At 34.0% G+C, this 23,102-nt stretch overlaps 1 protein-coding gene across 1 annotated transcript; it reads right to left on the bottom strand.

Annotated features, from left to right (window-relative positions):
- Positions 1-12,021: 12,021 nt before the first annotated feature.
- On the bottom strand, positions 12,022-18,674 carry LOC128223085 (uncharacterized). The gene is made up of 7 exons (XM_052932324.1): positions 18,587-18,674; positions 15,964-16,045; positions 15,203-15,303; positions 14,469-14,798; positions 14,314-14,356; positions 13,640-13,750; positions 12,022-13,416 (listed from the first exon to the last, which is right to left on the bottom strand). Exons 4-7 carry the CDS (start codon positions 14,763-14,765, stop codon positions 13,019-13,021), a joined length of 849 nt encoding a protein of 282 aa, XP_052788284.1. The 5' UTR covers positions 14,766-14,798; positions 15,203-15,303; positions 15,964-16,045; positions 18,587-18,674; the 3' UTR covers positions 12,022-13,018.
- Positions 18,675-23,102: the final 4,428 nt, after the last annotated feature.

The raw sequence follows: 23,102 nt of genomic DNA, 5'->3' as shown, positions 1-23,102 counted from the left end.
TTGGCAGACAAGGTTTGAAAAGACTGTTAGTCAGTGTCATTCTCAATGTAGCGAATTCGCTCTCTAGCTGGTCGATTCATGAGATTACCATATGGATTCATGTTATTTTAATGAATGTGCACATAAATATTACCTTCATGAATCGGACCACCAAAAATGTTGTAAAATCTACCAATATAGTGTGATTTCATGTGGAATCAGTGACTGTGTGTACTTGAGAATAGCTAGGCTGAGCATTCTGCATGGAAGTAGACGGGGTATATTCACTGGAGTGCAGGATGCTGGATATGTTCTTGTGTTGATTCGGTTTTATGTTTCTGTAGTTATTAATTGATGCAATGTTCTTATGTCCCTGTATTTGCATGATCTGGTTCGCAGGAACATTGGTGTCCTTTAATTTCTTGACGAGATATTTTATAGCGATGTGATTAGAGAGTCGTTTGTTTGGATAAAGCCCAGCCTTCTTCACCATTCGTTTCATCGTAGAGCTAAGTGTGTTGACTCCGACAGGATTTCTTTTGAATCAAGTCTCCCGGTGCCCAGGTAAGTGAACTGTTGTTGCAGCAATGTAAAATGGATAACCTGGATCAGAGTAACAGACTGGCTGTTTTTAAGCATATATCTTGAACATTTTCACAGGACCTCGTTCCGTATTTCTGGTGTTGGCTCATAGTTTAGGCCTGACTTGTCGCACGACCCTTGGATTTTCCCGGGACATTGTTTTGTTGGCTTCTCGCAATACTCCAAAACGTCATGACCACTGTCCTCACTTTTCAGTTCTACGCCTCCGCAACACATACGCCTGTGCTCCTGAAACCCCCTAAGGTCAGAGTTGACGGTATTATAAAGCCACATTCTTTGCAAACTACTGTCCGGTGTAGCTGGTCTGAGTTTATCAGTCTGCCAAAACTGTTCAATGTCGTCATCAGTCAGTGGATGGCTTTTCCTTGGCAAATTATCCTTACCCGCTCCGTTGCTTCATCGACAGTGTCTCACAAACTTTCACAAACCAATTAGCCAGTGTTAATACTCTCCCAATACCTTTTTCTCTTCAACTGCCTATTGAAACTAGAGATCATCCCCTTGTGACAGAAGGGCTCGTGATCATCGCCATTTTGCTTTTTTACGCTAATAATAAAGCGAAACAAGTACAAAAGTTGCTGCGAGATGCAGCAATTGGATGTTAGCGCGGGCCAACTATTGGTTATGCAAGTCTATATGTAGGGTCAGAACGAAGTAAATGAGGTAAGGACTAACATTGATTGTAGATGTCAGTGAAATGAAGTTACTTAAAAGATGACAGAATTGGGCTGTTGTTTTGAAATGAAAATGAAACTTAACACAATAACAATTGTACAACTAATGGTATATCTATGACAGAAACCATAATTGTATCAAATAACTTTATTCATGAACTGTATCAATATACACACATTTATAAAAGACAACATGGCCACAGTGGTGGTTTTCTTTTGGAGTGGCTGATATGATAGCTGAAATGTTAAATATGCCAACATGATTTGGTAAATTCTGGGCAAAGTTCGAAACGTTGAGAATTTGAAGTACTTTGGTGAAATGTTGACTTTAAACAGGAGTAGCACCAAAGGTTTATTCAAAAAACTAATTAAGGACATCTGCTTAAAACAATGTTTAGTTTTTGCTAATAATTCGCAAAACAAGTTGACCGTTATAATTAAGTGTTACAAATCCATTGTTTCTAACTGAAAAACACATACAACTGTTTGCTAATGTAACAGATTTTAACACAATTAAAAAAATACATTTAACATAAACTAAAAGTTGGTTATACATGAGCTGAAAGAAAGAAGTCTGATCATCATTATTAATGTCATTTTCCTTGTTCTGTGGCGTAGATGATTTATAGGCATGCAGGATGTTTTAAACAAAGGAAACAAGTTTAGCATATACTGACACTTATAGGTAATAAACATTATGTAATCATCATGCATTATGCACTTTTAAGGCATAAGATATAAGAATGATGAGCAGAATGTGATGCAGGTTGATAGTGGTATGACTAGGAAGTTGATCACTTAATGTGTATGGAAATATAATGACACCAAAGATTTATGAAGAAAGTGCTGAAAATTATAGGTTACAATGAAATGAAGTGAGGAATATGTTTTAATACATGAAAAGTGAAGCATTTGTACAAAGTTTGGTGGAAATGTGTTAATGTTATTTTGCCTGTAAAACTTCTCAATGCTTTAAAATATGACATTGAAATATAAGAATAAATACTGCATTGAGTATTACTGAAATGTGAACATATGTACAAACAAGAAAGAACATGAGCAATATGACATTTTATATACATTTTGTATACAACAAAGAGTAATAAGCATGATAACAAAATATACAGAGTTAGTATGTATGCTGGGAATGGCAGAGTTGTACTGAACTGTAATAAACAATAGAAAGAATATTTGTTATAATTTGGTGTAAGTGCGACATATACATTATGACCAATACTTGGAATAAGAATGCACACAGACAAATTAATACAATACTAAAATACATGCCGCCACTATTTCATAAGCAATGAAATAGAACAGGTATGAAAGAAAAGAATATAAATGAAAATGCATGAAAACCTAGTAATATGTACCTAGTATGCAAATGCACAGTATTTGAATGAAACTATTTATAGGGTGATAAATATCTTTTACATGGGGGGGGGGGGGGCTTAAAAAGACTCAGTTTCAGTTGTAATGTTGGAATGAATTGGGTTGAATATAGGTATATTTGTTAAATGATGTACTAACTTAAAATTTGAAAGTTGTCAAACCCAAAACTATAAATGATATGCCTGGAGTTTTATATTATCAGTATAAACATTGCTAATATGGTTGATAGCCAAAAGGCCATTATTTTTTAAAGTTTGAAAAGTCATAAATCACGAAAATGAAAAACAACAACACACAATAGAATGGTTAAGGGTCATGCAAAAAAAAGCAGGGTAAGTTGAGAAGTTGAAACAGGCATACTTTTTTAATCATTATGAATTCTAATGTTTGTAAATGGAGAGTCAGTGCCTATAAAAGAGACATTGAATGATATATTCATCAGAGTTAAAGCTGCACTCTCACAGATTGAACGTTTTGACAACTTTTTCATTTTTTGACTTAAAACGAGCCATATTTTGCGAAAATCCATTGAAACCAGTTATATAAGACTGTTGACAAAAAAAGATTGCAGATTTTTATACTTAAGTTCAAAAATTGATGTTTTATGCAATTTTCTTAAACTGTTAGTAACAGCTTAAGCCATAAGACATTAATTTTCAAATGGAAATATGAAAATCTGTGATTTGATCTTTTGTCAGTAATCTTAAATCATTTGTTTGCGGATATTAACACAAAATTTGCGCTTTCCAAGACAAACAATAAAAAAAGTTGTACAAATGGTAAATCTGTGAGAATGCAGCTTTAAGCATAACAGGTAGTAAAGAAGGGTGACATGGCAAAATGACATAGTGATATAAATACAAGTATTTCTTGTAAATTAACATTTTGTAACTGTTTAAGTGAGATGTTGAAAAACAGAACATTGTAAAATATATGTACATATGAGAAATTAATTTAAACATTAATGGGAATTAAACTTAGCAAAAGCATAGTGATATCTACAGAGCATTATGCAAACATCAGTGTTCAGATAGACAAAACCTTGAATGAGAAGTCTTATAATACTGTCAAATGTCTCTGATTTTAGGAACATGTTTTGTAAATAATTATTGAAATTGCAGAACATTTAAGAAAACAATAGGAAGATAAGTAATCATTATGATGAGGTTATTAAATAATGTAAGATATTGGCACAACTGTCACTTAACATATTGACAGAATGGTAAAACACAACATAGGCAAAAATGGAAGTACACTATTTTATAAATATCAAATTTCAAATCTCCTGCCACAGAGTGGGGAGGGGATTACAGAAACACTTCATCAGTCTGTCTGTCCATCTGGCTGTAACATTTCGTGTTCGTGCTATAGCTTACTTATGCATTGCTGGATTACCATATTGCTTGGTACAAATGTTGTCCTCATTGAGACGATGAGCAGTGACATTGACCAGGGTCCATAAAGATCAAAGTCACACGAGATATTTAAATGTCAGAGTACACATACTCGTGTCCGTGCTATAAACTCTTCCTACAAATATCAAGTTTGGTCACAGTATGTGAGCCTTAACTGAAACAGTAATCTATTTTTAGTAACAGTGACAACGACCCTAGGGGGCCAAAAAGCATCCATTAAAGCTCTGCATAAACTTGTCCTATATACCAAGTTTGGTCACACTATGTCAACCCTTCCTTGAGTTATTCAGTACTTACCATATTTCTATTTTGACCTTGACCTAGACCATAACTCTCGGGGCCAAAAACACAATCTCAAGAAAGGTCTCTATAAACTCTTCCTATATACCAAATTTGGTACCAATTAGAAGATCCTTACTTAAGTTATTCAAAACCAACCCTTTTTCTATTAATAGTAACCTTGACCTTGATCATAGGGGCCTCAAACGCATTCCCATAAAAGGTCTCCATAAACTCTTTGCATATACCAAGTTTGGTCTCTTTATGTCAAACCTAGCTAAAATTATTCGATACATAAGGTGACTTTGACGCTGCTCTAACACCAGCCCGCCCGAACAATGACACAGGTCATTCAAATATCTTGTTTTCCCTTTATGAAAATGTGGTTAGGAATATAAAAATGTGCCTTTCAAAAGAAATTAAAAGAAGAGTTAAAAAGAAAAAAAAAACATTCAAGGGCAATAATTTGTATTTAGGGTTAACATGAAGTTATGTTCCTAAGTGTAAGATGGTCGTCAATAATTATGCGAAGTATTAAGTGCATTAAATGAAGGTATAGAAGTTTTTTTTATTAAAATCCCAACTTGCCCTAAAACTTTAACCTAAGTCAATCAGGGGCCATAACTTGTATTAAGGATAATATGAATGAAGGGTATAGAAGTTATCAATAAATATATCAACCTGCCCTAAAATTTTAACCTAAGTTCCATAGTCAATCAGGGGCCATTATGTGAATAAAATATGATATGGAGTTATCATACCTAATTATGTGATGGCACTGAACAACTGTGTAAAGTATTAAGTCAATTGAATGAAGGGTATTGGACTTATTAGTGAAAATCCCAACTTGTTCTAAAACTTTAACCTGCCCTAAACCTTTAACCTAAGTCAATCAGGGGCTATAACTTGTATTGAGGATAATACAGAGTTATGTAACCTCATTGTGTAATGGTCCTGAACAAATGTGTCAAGTATTAAGTTAAATGAACGAATGGTAGAGAAGTTATTAATAAATATCCCAACCTGCCCTAAAACTTTAACCTAAGTTTGATAGTCAATCAGGGGCCATAACTTGTGTAAAGGAGTTATCTATTCCCATTATATGATGGCCCTGAACAACTGTGTGAGGTATTAAGTCAATTGAATGAAGGGTATTGGACTTATAAGTGAAAATCCCAACTTGCCCTAAAACTTGAACCGGACACCGACACCAGAGCGAATAGTATAGCCCACCTTATTCTTAAAATAGTCGAGCTAAAAAAACACAAATGTGATAATTTATTTATAACATGTGTTTTCTCTTCAAAAACAGTGAAACAAGGTTATGACATCACCACAAAATATATGTATCACTTTATCGAAAATACTTAAGGCTTGCTATTTCATCGATGTTATGAATCAAGACTCATTTTCCTTTTTTTTAGCCAAAATAACCTTGACATTGATCTTACCTACACTACACACAATATGTATAACTTTAACAAATACTCTTTTATTATGTTCAAAGATTCAAGAATATTTTAGGTTACTGATCATACAACTTGTATTTCTATATTCTTGACCAGTGGTTGTGTACAGTTTTGATCAGATTCAACATACCGGTCAGGTTGCGAGAAAAACAAATTGCCTTGTGTTGACTTGATGTAGTGTCAGCTAAAGCATTGAGGCAGGTTGTTTCGTCAAGAATCAATTGGTCCTTTCTTGCAATGACAAGTTTTTCATTTTCAAACTTTCCTCTAGCGTTTATAGGGAAGAGCACTGTGAGGTAGAAGTGAAGTGCAGGATCTTCACCGATTGTTTTCAGTTCAGGTATTGTGATGAGGAGTAACTCAACTGTTGAAGATCAAGTTGGAACAGTTTCCGCATTTCATACCTACTGCTGCGTTTGATAACAACCTCAGCTGTGCAAAAGTAGGTCACTTGTGTAAGGGACTGGCTCTAACATGGAGGACATTTGTCAAGGTCCATTTACTTGTTGCCACACTCTAAAAAGATATGAAAGGAGTTTGTTATGATATCATGATAAGTGAATGTAGCACTGAAGACCTGATAACATGAAACATGAGAAATAAAATAACTCTTAACATTAAACTGAGGTGAATTTGTTAGGTTTCAAGGTTGATTTCATAAGCTTTATTCGAAATGTGAATTGACAGGTAATTTGCAATTTGATGTCAATTCTGAATCAGGTTTTACAAATCAAACATTGATGCATGAATTGCAGAATAATAATTAAGATTAAGTATTTATATACAAGTAATGATTTCATTCCTTTATTCAGCTATTGAGTTAAGCAATTTTGTTAGAAAAAGTGAAAAAATGTTATTAATTTTTAGGAAGGCTTGTTTATAGGTCATGTATTTTGTGCGAAATAAATATCAAAATGATGTCTAAAAAAAGATTATATTGTGAAATAATGTAAGCTTGTAGAGTTGATTTTTTTAAACATTATATGAAATTGTGAATAATTGTAAATACATTCAAATATTTATTGAAATGCATTGAAACATCCATATGTTTTTGTTTTATTAAAGGTTGAATGTTAATACCAAAAGCAATGCTATTTAAAGTTGCTGTTAAAAACTTAACAAAATATTTGCCTAGCTTTAGTTGTGTTACATAACAACACAAAATGCAGAAGGTTTGGGATTTCATTTTTAATATGAATGCTGGCTATTGTTCTGAAACCATAAAGTTAACAGGAAACTAAGAAAGAGAACAAACCTGGTTTTGGGCAGCACTGATATTTGTGGGCTGAAGAATACTCATTTCTTGGAACTCCTCAGTCCTGGCCCATTATTGTTGGTGGCCATTTTTTTGCAGTTTTCATCTTGAAGATGAAGCCCTTTCTGTTCAATATTTACAACTCTTGTGGTAGAAACTGGAATGTAGGATGATAAATATAAATATAAATATACATTTTATTGAGACAGAATCCCGTAAAACATGTTTATTATTTTAAACTAATGCACCAGTCAATTGTAACCACGACCCCCAAGGTCCGGGGGTATACCGGGGATAGCCAGGTGGCCCTGCATTGCAGGGTAAATGGGATGGTTATGTCTCGCTTTAAATATAGCAGGGAATGGGCCTTACCTAGGGCCCCTGGGGTGCGGGGGCATTTGGCGAGATTAAACCATCTGTTCATCCCCGCAGGACGTGATTTTAGCCAAGATTGGCTGGACCTATGGTCAGGGTCCTCACCATTCCCCTGACCGGGGGGGGGGGGCGTGGTTTCAATTGACTGATGCATTAGTCTAAAATAATAACTGGTGAATAATGAAAACGATGCAAAAATTTAATGACTACGAACAAATCACCTTAAACTCGTTACATACAGACTGACATGCAAACTTTGCGCACGCATTACAAAGAAGGGCTTGAAATATCATCCCTACCATTGTGACTCATTCAGTTAGACGCGTTAATGTCCAAATCGAACGTTTTTGTTGCGGTATTTCTCTTCGAATCACCCTCTCGCAATTTTGACCTTGACCGCACACTCGCCTATATCTGAAATGCAAGAAGCGTTTTCATTGGACGGCTATCATTCCAGGTTTTAATGACGCAATTTGGAAAAGACTTCAAATGTTGTCCAAAATGAAAGTAGGAATACCGCAAAAAAAACCGTGCTACTGTTTAAATCGAAAGACACGAAACCTGTTTTTAAAATGATATATATAAAATAACAATAGTTTTTCAGTTCACTTCGTAACAAGAAAATGAAAATACCTTTCCCCAACCGCCAGCGTGTTGACCTCGATATCCCTAGTCTACTGGACGCTTGCATCTGACCCGTACGTGTCATAACCGAGTAATCAGATAATAGACTGGTTCACCGATTTTCTAAGATTATTGTAAGATACATTCTGCGCATTCGTGGTTTATTCTTTTATGTAGAAATATTTAAATAAAAAAGAGGAGTTTTCTCAACAACTGTGCATTTATGATATTTTTTCTCTCAAAGAGTTATTTAAAAAAATCTCTGGTTTTAATTTGCCTTATATTTTCAAAGCTTCACATATTAGAAGATTACCAATCTTCTATTGCAAAATCGAACAGGAACCAGTCTAATGGCGAACTGCTTCGGAATTATCCGAGAGCGGACGGTAAGAAACGGCGCATGCGCGATCAAAACAATGAAAACGCCGCATGCGCAAGCCCATTGCACCAGGGACACTTCTAAAACAATCAATATATGCGCCGGGCGCCGATGCGCCCGCGCAATAACAGAGTTGACAGTTCTTGAGTCGGGATGTCGTGGATTTCTCGGGATTCATTTATTTCTGGCCGGTCAGAGAATGCCTTTAATATCTTAGAATCATGAACAGGTTTTTACAATGGTGTTTCTTGTTTTGTATTAAATTCACCATCTTCGGCCTCAGAAGCAATGGAAAATGATGGCTCCTCTGCTGTTCAACAACAGGGGACGCTGGACCATTTTCAGGCAAAAGTGTTAAATGCTCATGTTCAAGCTCTACTTCAAACTCAGTGCCGTCTACTTTAGCCATGTACAATGTTTCAAAGCCACGAAAAACAATTTCGGTAAAACCACCAGTCCGTTTGCCATTTATTGACACTTTGTCGTCGAGAACAAATTCGCCATGTTTGTTTTCGTTTTTTGACAGCGCGTATGAATACATTTTTCCATGATGCGGTTATCTAATTTGCATAGTTATTACACTAGTTATGAAAGATATTGCATGGGGTTATATCCCTCCTGTGCCGTATGTAATGTTATAAATAGTTTTACATGTTACTAATGATAATCATGATTTGTAACATAGAGTTATACAGGATTGAATATATTTTTACAAAAGGAAAGTTATAAAAAGTTGCACTTGGTTAATTATAAAATTAACAACATTTTAGTTTGCTTTTATTTTATTCATTTTTAAACCATGTGAAATTCTTATACGAAATACAAATCACTTGTATTAAAAAAGCTATACTAAAGTAAGTATACAACAAAATGAAAGGAAGCGCCTAATCATGATATAAATGATTTCGCGAACTGTTATTCAATTGTACTATTTGAGGGATTATTAAGAGCAATTAAAAATAGAGATAATGTTTATCTTGTTTTGTTTGTAATAAGTCAATATTACTTCAGCAAAAAACAGTTGAATATATAAGGAATCATGTGCAGGCTTGTAACCATCATTAATAGTTTCAACTAAATAAAAAAACTCGTTTAAACCTTTTTCATTTTTTATATGGTCCATAATTTTAAATATTATATAATCGGTTTACATGTATATTTAGATACATTTAAGTGCACCACTTTTGTAGAACACGTCAATCTTTCTTTATATATACAAAGCTAAAAACCGTGAGTTTAATAAATGCGCAACTTCCTTGTTTCGTTTTGGTATATCTTATACTGAGTTTTTTAATAATTCGTTTGATTCTATATTTAGTTCAGTTCTACGTAATGGGTACATTAAACTGAAACATAACCTCATATGAATAAGAAAACCTGTTTAAAGGTTTTAAGTAAAATAAGAGTACAATTCAAATTTATGAATTGACTGGTTCGTTTAACTCAAGAAAAGTCCATCGACATCTACATTAATATTATATAAATCAAAGTGTATACAACACTTAAGTCAATGACATTACAAAAACTTCATCAGATTATTAAAGTATAAAAGTTGAGCCTTAGTTCAAATTGTAAATGAAGTATGCAATGAAATTATCATCAGAGGAGTAACGAGCTATATACTCTGGGTGCCTGACGGAAACAGAGATCCTATCATACATTTGGAGCTTGAAAACTGCGGGAATAAAACTTGTAAACACACCGCCTTCTGATTCTTTAATGAATCAATTTCGTTACACGAGAACACCAGTCGTTCCAAATTTGTGGGACAGTAGATTAACATTGTGGCTGAAAGTTGTTGTATTGTTCTTTCTCGTGGTATTAACATTTAACTTTGAAGATACCATGTAGTAGTCTGGTGTTTTGATGAAGATTTCCCCTTCAAATTGAAGATAAATGCAGTTGTTCGCAGTAAATGTGCGGCTGTTTTTATTCCATCGATTTTTGAATTGTCTAAGAAAGAGAAATAAGTATTACTCGTTATTTATAATTCGCTACAACTGCAAATCCCCATATGTTTTTGTATAATTGCGGAAAATATTCCATTATTTACTCTTCCAGATTTTGTAAGATATTATATGTGCATTTATATGCAATCAATGGAAATAAGCAATCCAGGTACGTTTAGAATCCAGTCTAATAAACGTTAAAATAAAATAGTTAATCTGCTTGTAAAAAATAAAGAGAAGGCGCAAATGTATTCGTTTGCCTTAATTATAATAATTAATATTGATATCTTATCCTTAAATGATATAAGATACTATCAGCGTAAGTTTAGAGTTGATTCAAACATGTATTAAACAGTTTTTTTAAACAAAACATAAAGCGCATCCAACACCACTTTGATATCGCGGGCAAACCACTCCTTTGGGTAACATCATATCTGAGAGAACGGTACTAAACCGTGACCATAGATAGTAAGTTATCAAAACCAGTGCATATGGAATATAGTTATAACCAAATACAACAAACCAGTTGGTACAGTTGCAAGAAACATCTTCTAAATCATGATTTTAACGCCGACAATGTACACCTTTATTTATCTTTTAAACCAACACATTCGGTCTCCCGGAGGACAGCTGAACGTTGTGTTGAAAACTGCCTCGTCGAAATTGTATCCCTGATGAACAACAATATGTCGAAATACAAGGCAAATAATGAATATGTGAGGAATCTGGGTGCGTTTCTAGACTCCACAATGAGCATGCAACAACATATTAACTCAATATGCAGATCAGGATACGTACAATTACGTCGAATAAGCCACGCCAGGAATTATCTTAAAACTGATATACACAATCACTTCACGCTTTGATTAATGCAAAGCGCTCTTGCGTAGTGTTTTAGAGAACATGTTGAATGGATTTTAAAAACACTGCAACTCGCATCATTACGAGAACACCGCGTTGTTATCATTTTACACCGGTATTAAAAGAACTACATGGGATTACAGATAAATGGATGATGATAATACAAGAACAATGTGTGTGAGGCCATGATAACTGGTTTTAATACGCAGGAAAGAGCAATAGATGAGCCTTTTTAAGTTTGACGTAAAACAATCATAATATTTATAGGTAAGTGCGAAAGCTCGGAATCGATGTCGGATTTAAATAAGCATGCATTTAATGTAGTTATCACTTGGTCAGGAAACAAATCAATGCGAATTAAACTACAAAAAATCCAACACTTTTTAAACCCAACACACGTCAGATACCTTGGTGAGCTGCTTGTCAAAGCAATCGTACAGTTTTGCAATAAAGACTTCAGAAACAAGCCCAGGAGTTACATACTAAAATATTTGCTCTGTTAAGAGGAACTAGATTAAGGACCGTAACACCACGGAATGAGATACACAAAGTAACACACGCCACAAATAGACCACAGACAATCAAGTTTAAGTTAGCTTTATCAGCTTGTGATTGGATTAACGCTTTGGAACGGACAGTGAAATACGACTTCAATGCCGAAAATAAGTGGGTCGTAAAATATCAGCAGGCAAGGTCAAATTTCTGAAAGTATTCTCAGTTAAAAGACGAAGATGTTATGTTGAGATATGAAGGTAAAAACAATTGGATACAAAAGAGAGAGATAATTTATTTACCGAATTAACGTATATACAAGTTATGTCTCTGATTTAGATCAATATAACGAATGATCAAAATATCTCAATGAATACACCATGCAAAAAACATAAAAAACATAACTAGAAATTGAATACGATAAGATGTAAATAATTAGTATAATAAATAATTGTACATGTAGATAATAATTATCATGATTAATAACACATAATTATAAAAGAATGCAACTTAATTATACAACATGAAAATCAGAAACAGTAATATTTGGTCAGATAATAAAATAAATAATATTTATGTTTTTGATTTATTCATTTTAAGAACTAGTAGAATTGCTCATACAAAATACAAAACACTTGTATTAAAAAAGCTATACTAAGGTAATTATACAACAAAATGAAATGTAACGCTTCATCATAATATAATGATTTTATGAACTGTTATTCATAGGAGTTATTGTAGGGAGTATAAAGAGCATATATTAATAGAAATGATCTCATTTTGTTTGAAATAAGTCAATATTACTTCAGCAAAATTCAATTGAATATATAAGGGATTATTGTGCAGGCTTATGTATAAATTTTTAAGTGCATCACTATTGTAGACCACGTCAATCCTTGTATATACATGCAAAGCTAAAAACCGTGAGTATAAAATGCGTAATTGGAAAAAGCAATTAATTTTCTTGTTTCGTTTTGGTATATGCTATACTGTGGGTTTTTTCAAAAATACTTTCGATCATATGTTTAGTTCAGTTCTACGTAATGGCTATATTAAGGTGAAGTTTTTGCTCAAAATGAAGTTATTGACCTGTGTAAAGGTTTAAAGCAAAAGCATATGAGTACAATACCAATTTATAAATCGACTGGTATACTCAAGAAAAGTCCACCGACACATCTACAATTAATATTTTATAAAAAGAAAGTGTATACAACACTTAGCACAAAATCTTGTAAAAACTTCCTCAAATTATCAAATTATATAGGTTGAACATTAGTTCAAATTGTAAGTAAAATATACAATAAAAGTGTCATCAGAAGAGTTACGAGCTATGTATTCTGGGTGGCTGACAGAAACAGAGATCCTATCATACTTTTGGAGCTTAAAAAACGCAGATATAAAACTTGTAAACACACCGCCTTCTGAGTCTTTGATGGATCTATTTCGTTGCATAAGAACACCAGTCGTTCCAAATGTGTGTGACAGTAGGTTAACATTGTGGCTGAAAGTTGTTGTTGTGGTCTTACTTCCCGTAGCATTAACATTTAACGTTGAAGATACTATATAGTAGCCTGGTGTTTTGATGAAGATTTCCCCTTCAAGTTCAAGATGAATGCAGTTGTTCGCAGTAAATGTGCGGCTGTTTTTATTCCATCGAAGTTTTGAATTGTCTAAGAAAGAGAAATGAATATTAAGCGTTATTTATAATTCACTACAATTGATCGTAAGTTATACACAGGAGAGCTCAAACATGTATATTTCTGTTTATATGTGAGCAGAAATGAAATAATTACTCGGAGTTCATAAACGTTAATATAAAGGTAAATTATTTTTTCAAAACATTACCGAAAGGATAATTTCATTTTTAAAACTTCCCGAAGATGAAATAGTTACCTTTAACAATGAAACTTGGAACGCTATCTACTAAACCGACCAGCTTAGCTTTAGGTGTCTTCGTGTCTTTTTCTAGCTCACAGTCTTTGATAAACGATTCTGTAATTATACCTGTAATAAAAGTCAAAAATAGCCATTTTCAAAATATAAAATCCAATGTAATAATTGCATATTATTACAAGCAAGCTCAAATGATGGATAACAGTTTGCAGATGCCGAAGGTTTTTCCTTTACGGGTATCTATTTTAACCTAGACATATACATCCATAAGCAACATCGATCATATTGAAACCTGTTTCACGAAGGTGTAGTGCTAAACTACTAGTCAATCATTTATATTTTACAAGATACATATACACGTAACATATCTGTGTTACCATTTATGAAACAAAATAAAAATAAAGATGTTCCCATGGCAAAAGACATGTTCTTGTCAATGACCTTGTACTTTAACTGAGTGGTCATAGTTGATTTTTGTCGTGATTTAAATGAATGTAGAAGATGGTAACTCAGGAAATATGTAAACGTTAAAATACTATTTTAAAAAAGCTTATTTAAATGACAATCAATGTATCAATTATGCTCTCGAAATAATTTATGTTCTGTTCCAAGTCATAAATGAAAACAACGGATATCAAATTCAACCATAGAATTAACAAAGGGAGATAACTTACCTGAAGCAGATTCGCTGGTGTCGTAGTATTGCAAAGACACTTCCTTAAATAAATTGGAAAGCTATCAGCAAAAAATGCACGAATAAAAGTTGAAGTGGTGCATGCCAATAATTGTCCAATCAAATCCATCAAATATACTTTCGTCATGAACGTACCTTTTTAATTTGAAGCTGCAAGACTTTGTTGACGTCGCCGCAACATAGTGAAGAGTTATGGCTTTGTCGAAGAGCATAGATTTCCTTATCGATGTCTAGAAAGTTATATAGGGGTGGTTTGAGATCATCGCATGTCATACACAGCGTGTTAGTCTCAGGTGGTGAAGACGTTGGATATTTAAAACGCCATCCCGAAATCAGTCCGAGGAAAATGCCTGTCTGGCAGATATGTAAGATCAGCGATCCAAACGTACCCCATCTCAATTTCCTCTCCGAAAATGTGCATTCAAATACCATCTTTATTCAAATAAATGGACTGTTGTTTGTTTCCTGAAATACAAATATGTCACAAATATTTTAAGTGCAGGAAAATAATATTTAAAGTGTTAATTTCGGTTAGCTCCCTCGCTTCTCACCCCTTCGACCTTGGTTGCATTCCCTGCCTGGCTACATATGAGTTTAGTTTGTTGTCACCAAGTCGGACAAGTGGGTTTCTCCGAGTACTCCGGTTTACCCCACAACAAGAATGATTAATATTGTGACGTATACTTGTTTCACAATCGCTGTATAATATATAACTTTAAACTAATCGAACAAATTTCTGTTGTCTTTTCATTTCTTGTGGATTGTATCTATCATTTATTGCACAGCACATTTATGAAAAAAAGTAAGACATGAAATAATATCGCAACAATCGATCATTTTATCAGGGATTTAACACTGTTTGTACTTACATTTGCCTTTTACAACCCTCTCCTTTGTCACGGCTCGGGATGGGCAAACCTTGTCTGGCAGGGTTACCAGCAAAACCTTGTCTGGCAGAGTTACCAGCAATCTTGAGGAAACAATATAAAAAGGTGACGTTTGAATATTTACATTTATATAAAGCACGTTGACACGCAAATGTTCCTGGGAATTTACGTGTTGCAGATTGCCGGACGAAATTTGTACAGTGACGAAAAAATGGTTCTCCTCATCTCACTATATTTACAATCTAAAAACACTTAAAACCTATATGCCGACTGGGTGACGTCGACACTAGCGCCCACAGTGGTCCGTCGCTATAACAGCTAGCACTATAGCCAGACAATGTAATGGTTGCATCATATCCTATACCCGGTAACACAAATTTCATCTACTGTTCGAGGCTTCGGTCATTATGCTTGGCATAGAGGCTCATCATGCTATTACAATCATTTCCGTAGTGCGCTTTATGTGCAACACTACACAAACATGTGTTGTGTATCTGGTGGATATCGAACAAACGACCTCTCGTTATGCAGCTGGAGACTCTACTGTGTCTTTTTAAATGCTAGCACTATAGCCAGACAGCATATAAGTGCCGATGTATACGCAATACCCAGTTACATTTGGTGCATGATATCATAACTATATTTTTTATCTTTGCCATCTATGTATTATGACCCTGTTCCCAAGTAGTATATTCTATACAATTAATGATATGGAACCAGCACATTCATATTTCTGCACTTACATTTTCTGTCCTCCCCTTTTTACGGACTTGGAACCGTCAGACACTGTATTCTTGGGTTACTCACAGGTACATGTTCGGCAATCTACAATACAAGACATATAAATACATTTGAACAAAGACTGATTATGAAGACTGAATATAAATGTATGCATATAGTTAATTTGCATCTTTTCACTGCAGAATAAATTTATATCAAAACTCGGGTTAAGCAAGATTCAAACCTGTATATGTATGTCGTCAGCCTCTTATATTATTTGTCGCCTATACAGTTAAAAAATAAGTTGAAGACCAATGCAAACTTGTTTCGTTTGTTGGATTAACCGTACCTAGGATTATGTAAACGCAATTTTAATAGTCTTTTATTTAAGACACCGACTGTATTTTTCACCCTTGTTTTACTAAATGACAAAAAAAAAATATTGTGAGGCGAAGTTGCCTATGACTATGCAATACAAATTCCCATGTATACTCGTTCAAAATTATCTTTCCAAATTTTATTTATATAGGGCAGTTAAGGACAATTCTCATTTACTGTTATGTATCAGTTGTTGCATTTGTAATTAATCTAAGATAATACTAATGTTTTAAACATATTGCTTCAAATATACCAATAGTTACTCTTTACCTGAATAATCATATTTAACACCCTGTTGTATTGCTCATTTTATTGTTTCCCCATTATGACTACTAAATGATTCGTGTAGATGTGTTTAATTAGTGGAAATTAGCCTTTTGACTGGAAAACCCATGCGTTCTCCATGGCTATTTGTATATAAAGACGCGCATTGTCTTGCGATACAGATCAGGTGGTGGTGGTGGTGGTGGGGGGGTTATTGGCTGTTTTTGACTTATCAATGTGTTACATATTTAAAACTCGAAATATTTTAAAAAGTGGAAGGAATTTGTGAAACAAGAGTTTGCTAAGGACATAATATGTTAATACAAATAAATTAAACGTGCACTTACACAATTAAGAATGAAAATGTTCTCACTCATGTTCTCTGTGGTGAAATTTGAACCTAACTATTTCCGTCAACAAAGTGTTCAAACCAAAGTTTAATCACACTTCCAAATTAGGCCTTCACACTCCCGTTTTCTATACAAAGCATTAAGTTGTTCTTTTTTGGTACTAAATTTAATGCAATAATTCTTTGAAATTCACAGCGACAAGCCCAGTTGCCAAAATTTCAAGTACAAACAATTTCTAGGGACTCTTTGTAAGAGCTCAAACAACACTAAACGATGGTCAAAACACCTGAAACATACCACATACGTGTAAAAACAGCTTAATAAATTCATGAAGAACGGTGAATGAAGCATGCTATGGTTTCTAAGTTTAAAGCAAGGGGAAACTGTTTCAAGGTAATAAAATCCATTAGCTGTTTCAAGCAACTTATTGTCATGTAACTGTGGTTCAGTGTTGCGTAAATTACATCTGTTCCTAGACACTAAAACGTTTTCTCTATATCAACTTTAAGACCCAGTTTAACAAATACGCATGTAACTAATTTAGGCTTTTTATCATCTGCTGCAAATAAATCAAAATAAACAGGTGAGTCAACATAATGGATCATTTTCTTTAAATAAAGTCGAAGATCATCCTCGAATAGGGCAAACACAATATGGGACAATAATTTCCCTTGTTCAAGAACTACAGCACAATCAAAGTCATCATAGAGCGAGCTACAGTTTTTACACATAATTTCATACTTTAACAAATCTCAACATATTTCCATCAACCCCTGAGCTATATAACTTTGAACAGATGTTGTTGTAAAAAACGCAGTCAAATGCAAGTTTATATATATATAAAGGCACAGAACAATATTCTCTTATCATTAAATAGGTTTTGAACAAATGCGGGACACATTGCTTGTTTTCAAATACTGTATGTTTACGCTTCATGATACGCTTGCAGACAATCTCGACGTTAACTCATTAAATATGTCTTTGTCATTCTTTATGCAGTTGAACAAATAAAAACAAAACATTTTATACAGGGTTTAGGCCTCACAAAACTTTTCGTCAATATTTATATGACAATAATACAGGAACAAGTTCACTAGTCGAAAGTGTAACATAAATCCCGTTCGATGGCACAAGGTCAACGCCAATGACAGAAAAAAAAAAGAATTGGAAACATAGGACACCAACACAAAATTCAACAAGCAACACTCTTCATTTTTTTTTATATAACACATACAACTAGAGGTGTTTATTAAAGATTGTGTAATATCAATAATTACTTGCCGGGAATTTATTTTAGGTTTCAAGAATTGATTGTCATGTAATGCGGAAATTAATTAGTATTTTAAATTCCTTGATCATGTATCACTTTCGTAATTTTAGTACTTGTGTACATATCTAGCCTTCGCTTTTAATCTTTTTTATATGTATTTTGTAACTAACCTTAAGCTATATGTTGTTTAATACTTCTCTCATACTCGTTATTTGAACCTTGTGTTTAAATTAACTCTTTGCGGTTGGCTAATTGCAGTCTTCCGGCAACATATCTAATGATTTATGTTGAAAATAATATTCAAGTGAGTCCTAGTGACACACCTTAATATATGGGTGAGGAAACATTCATAAACATATAAACTATTAAAATCGAATTACTAACCTGCTGCAGATATATACTTCTGATCTAATCAACTAACTGTTAAATGTCGAAGCGTAGATAAACCAAGTTTTATCAAGAAGTCAATGGGGATTTCCAACTTTCGATTATTTCATACTATGGTGGCAAAGTTTTGCCACTTGTGGCAACTATTAAAGCTTATATAAGGTGTTTTTGTCGAAAAATAGTATTTGTAAAATACCTCTTACTGTCAATGTGATTTTCATTAGATGCATAAAAAACACATGTTCTACATGTATCCTGAATAATTTTAATAACTATTTCATTTGGAAATTGAATTTACGGAGCCGTGGATTACCGGCTATGAAATGTTGAATATATGTGTGTTAATGCTTGTGTACACTTAATCATATTGCTTAATGTATTCTAAAACTATATGCATATATCTGTACGTGTTAGATTGTCTTCATAACCAAAAGTGTGGATTCACTTTTAAACCCTTGATCTCTGAAACCAAAATCAACTCAATTTTGTCTTATATATCGTTATAATAACATCGTTGTGAAAAACACAGCGGAATTATGATTGGAATAAACCACCCGCGTCGCCGATCTGCATAAACGTTATCACAGGATTTACTGTAATAAATTGATAACGACATAGTGGATGAAATTGTGATTATACCAAATATAAATTAGCGCACAGGTGGCGTATTAATATGAATAATATAAATTTTATGTGATAAAATGTTATGACTATTATGATATTATGGCCGTCTCCGTTGCCTAGTGGTTACAAGTAGCTCCCTTGCCTGGCGCTCAGCAATTAAAGGGTAGTGCTTGAAAAGGTGGTGTACACAGTACTGGTTTAACCTAGGAAAGTTGTACCCCGTGTATTGTTGGTTTACACCGAGCACGTAAAAGAACCAAGGAGTATCTTCTAAAAGGAGCTAGGGTATCGCATCCGGATTTCTTGTATCCAACCACTGTCTCTTCCGCGTGCTGTCCCTTCAGCAAAAACAAAGGACTCCGGATTCCTAATTTAAATTGTGTTTGTAAGACTCTTTGTCATTGGCTATATGCAATCGGCATGGTTTGCCGACTCGAATCGAATCTATAAATAGAAAAAGGCTAAACACCTTGAATTAGCTGAAATCCACGTTGTTTGCATTAAGAATTGGGGCGATCAAGGCAGAGTGTATCTAGATATGGCCAATATCATCCTGCTGGCGCTAACTTTTGCCCCACGTTTCTTTTACTATTTATTGTTGTTAAGATTGATGAAACATGTTTCTTAACATGATTCCAAAAGGAAGGAACAGGTGAGCGTTTCAGTTATGTGTTTTATGATTGAAGATAAGACTCAGCTAATACATCTGCACATTCTTTAGTATCCTCGAACGATCCAGATTAATCAGAGATATTAAATCATCTACGGATTTTGCCTTTATAGTAATTGTTGGAAGGAATGAGTTGACAGTTAATAATTCTGGAGGACCGTACAGAGTGCTATCTATGTCGAAATGGCAGTGGAAGAAGGACTTCAGAATGGATGCTTTGTCTTCGTCTGTTTTTGCTTTATTTGCGCCTGGAGTCAATGAAGGACTAAGTGATGCTTTCTGTTTAATTATCATTAATTTTGCCAATGTGATCCACTTCTTTGCCGTTTTAGTGTGTTAATGTGCCCAATACTTAAGTTTTGGTATTCGGCATTTCATTTTTATGTATGTATTTCCATTCGAGATTTCCCAAAATGTGTACCCTGAATCCTCATCGGGTGTTGTGTAAGCCTTTGATGAATATTATTGCATTTCCCAATCATTTTCCGTTTCTCCGATGATTATTTATTCACTGCCTTTTAGGGTATGCGCATTGATGCAGCTTATGTTACTTTCATTTATATCATGTCAGCAATTATATAAATTTTGTCGTCATCAAGATAATTGGAGATGAGTCAGAATCTTCAAAAATACTCTTTGTCGTATCGCCTAATGTGCAATGCTAATGATTGCTTTGCAAAATTGAGTACGGTCACAATGGCGCATTGAAAACGAAGAGTATCCGTTGGTGATGGGTCAACCATAAAAACAGAATATAGCGATGATATTAAAAGAACATAACGTCAATAACAGAGTTTGCATGCTTCGTTAAATGGGTAGAAAAATTGATGCGCTGCTTAACAGTATAGGAAGCAATCCACCAGCTCAAATTGTTCGTGGTTGGTGCAGAAATGTGTTGTAGTCGCCAGTTACAAGTATATTGTCGTAAAACTACGTCAAGACTGATGTTAAGCAACTGGTTGTGGTTCGATTATTGGGGACAGTATATTCCCACAGTAAGGAATTTACATCGGTAACCATATAGTTGAACACAAAGGGCTTCAATTCTTTTCATTATCCTGCCTGTCGCAACGAAACGGCGAGCTAAAATTAAGAATCGTCATTGAAATGAACTGATTAAGCCAGTTTAATGCAAAGACAACAATATCATATGTTTGAGCTTCGATTGCTGTTAATATTTGCATAGAGACGTTTATTTATATATGCATGATGCTTAACTCGCTATGTGTTAGAAGCACATTTAATACATGTCAAAATATGGCATAAATTAAATGTTTTATGACACTGAATGTTGCATTTTGATCATGCGGCACACAGAATATTTCTCCTTTTGAATAATGTCAGAATAAACTATATCATTCAGAGTATTCCGTCTTCCAGTATTCGCTTCTATTATTCGCTATCTGTGACTTAGTTGAAGTGATTGCTTGTATATTTGTCAATTAGGCAGTCAAAAGGTAAAAACACGTGCATATCTGTGTTCTATTATTTACCCACGAATTTTCCGTTCAATGTGTGGACAGTGGCTTTTGTCATTTGGCCACGTGTTACATCCCTGTCTTGAATGTTGTCACCTTCCTAGTTTTATTATAGTCCCGTTCCTTGCATATGTTTGCGTGAACGTGAGAAAATTGCCCCTTGGGTTTTGTTAGAAAGAGGATATTAGTATGTAGTATGAATAAACACACGTATTGCTTCCATACTGCGATGAATAAATGCATTGCACTGTTTCTGTACATCTGTATTTAATTTAAAGGGTTTCAATGTAAAGTATACTTGTTGAGAAGACAGTGTAGTACAATGTTAATTTGTGCATCACACTAAAAGAAATTTGCAAACATTCTCGGCCAAAACATTAGCCTCAATATTTATAGATACACTTGTTTTTTGTCAATATTTCATGGATTGTCAGGACTTTTAAAGCTAACGACAGTTTAATACTTTTCTTGTAGACGTGTGTTTTCCCGTGACGTTAGATTTTCAAGGCGTTCAAGACGCTCATACTTAACATCGAGAATGCGAGCCCGATCCCTGTTCTGATTCTGATTGAATTATTAGAACAAACTAAAACAGTATTAAGTCGCTTTATAAGTTGTGCTCGTGAACAAGAAAACGAATGCATTTATATTAGTTGTTGTTTTGACACATTTTGCAATTTATGTTAACGAACAAACATCCTTCCTTTTGGGGTCTAGATTATTAAATTAACAGCTTCCCTAAACACAGATTTATTTTTATAAATGTGACATTAACATCAATATTTTGATCAAATATGATACGGTATTTCCTTAGTGGAATCCCATTTCTAGGCAAAACATTTCAATGAAGAACTGTCTAGATTTAGCATTACAGAGCGATGATTAGTTTTATTTTCATTTTATATAAAAATAAACTTTCCGTACATGTCGATATTCATTAGCTTCATGAAGATATATTTAATGTTATTCATGTTAAATTTAATTTCAATATGTATATGAAAGACTACAGAAACAAGCTTAGTACCCGAAAGTTTATACATAAACCCTGTTTAATGGCACAGGATAAACGCCAGTCACATAGAACACAAAAAAAACAATCACAAACTAGAAACATTGAACAACAAGACAAAACTCAACAAACAACACAGTAATTATATATTATATTAACACTATGTGTGTTTATCAAAGATTGTTAAGTACCGCCTTGGAACTGTCCGTAAATTGTAAATTTACTGGGGGTTAAAAACAGTTTGTGTGCACAATCTCACTCGTACCCAAACAATCAACCCATGTTATAACACTTAATTATAAAAAACATGAGAGCTTATACCATATCTTCAAACAAGTTATTTTTTTCTTACCCTGAGCAGTTTTATAAAGTCAAACTGCATCGGATACGTTCCTGTTCAGTTTTAATTTTAGACTAAGATTACAGGTTGCATTCCATACTATTGCAACTTCGGATTTCCATTCGCTTTCATGTTCCTTCCCATTTGTTTCGTGTGCAAACAATTTTGCACTATGGACACAAGTAGCTTATTTGAATCAGGTGGTGTATGCACTATGTAAACAAAATGGTATAGTTTCGGTAAATTAAAAACATTCGATGTATAATATCTAAGTTACACGTATATATTTGCCATGAGATAAGTGGATATGTGTTTACTTTCCGTAAACAGGACAGACATGTAACTAGACTGAGAGCACACTCACTTTTAATTGAAACAGGAATAAACAACAA

This window comes from Mya arenaria, chromosome 17, assembly GCF_026914265.1.
Source record: "Mya arenaria isolate MELC-2E11 chromosome 17, ASM2691426v1".
NCBI classification, from domain to species: domain Eukaryota; kingdom Metazoa; phylum Mollusca; class Bivalvia; order Myida; family Myidae; genus Mya; species Mya arenaria.
This window is presented reverse-complemented; position numbering and strand designations above follow the sequence as displayed.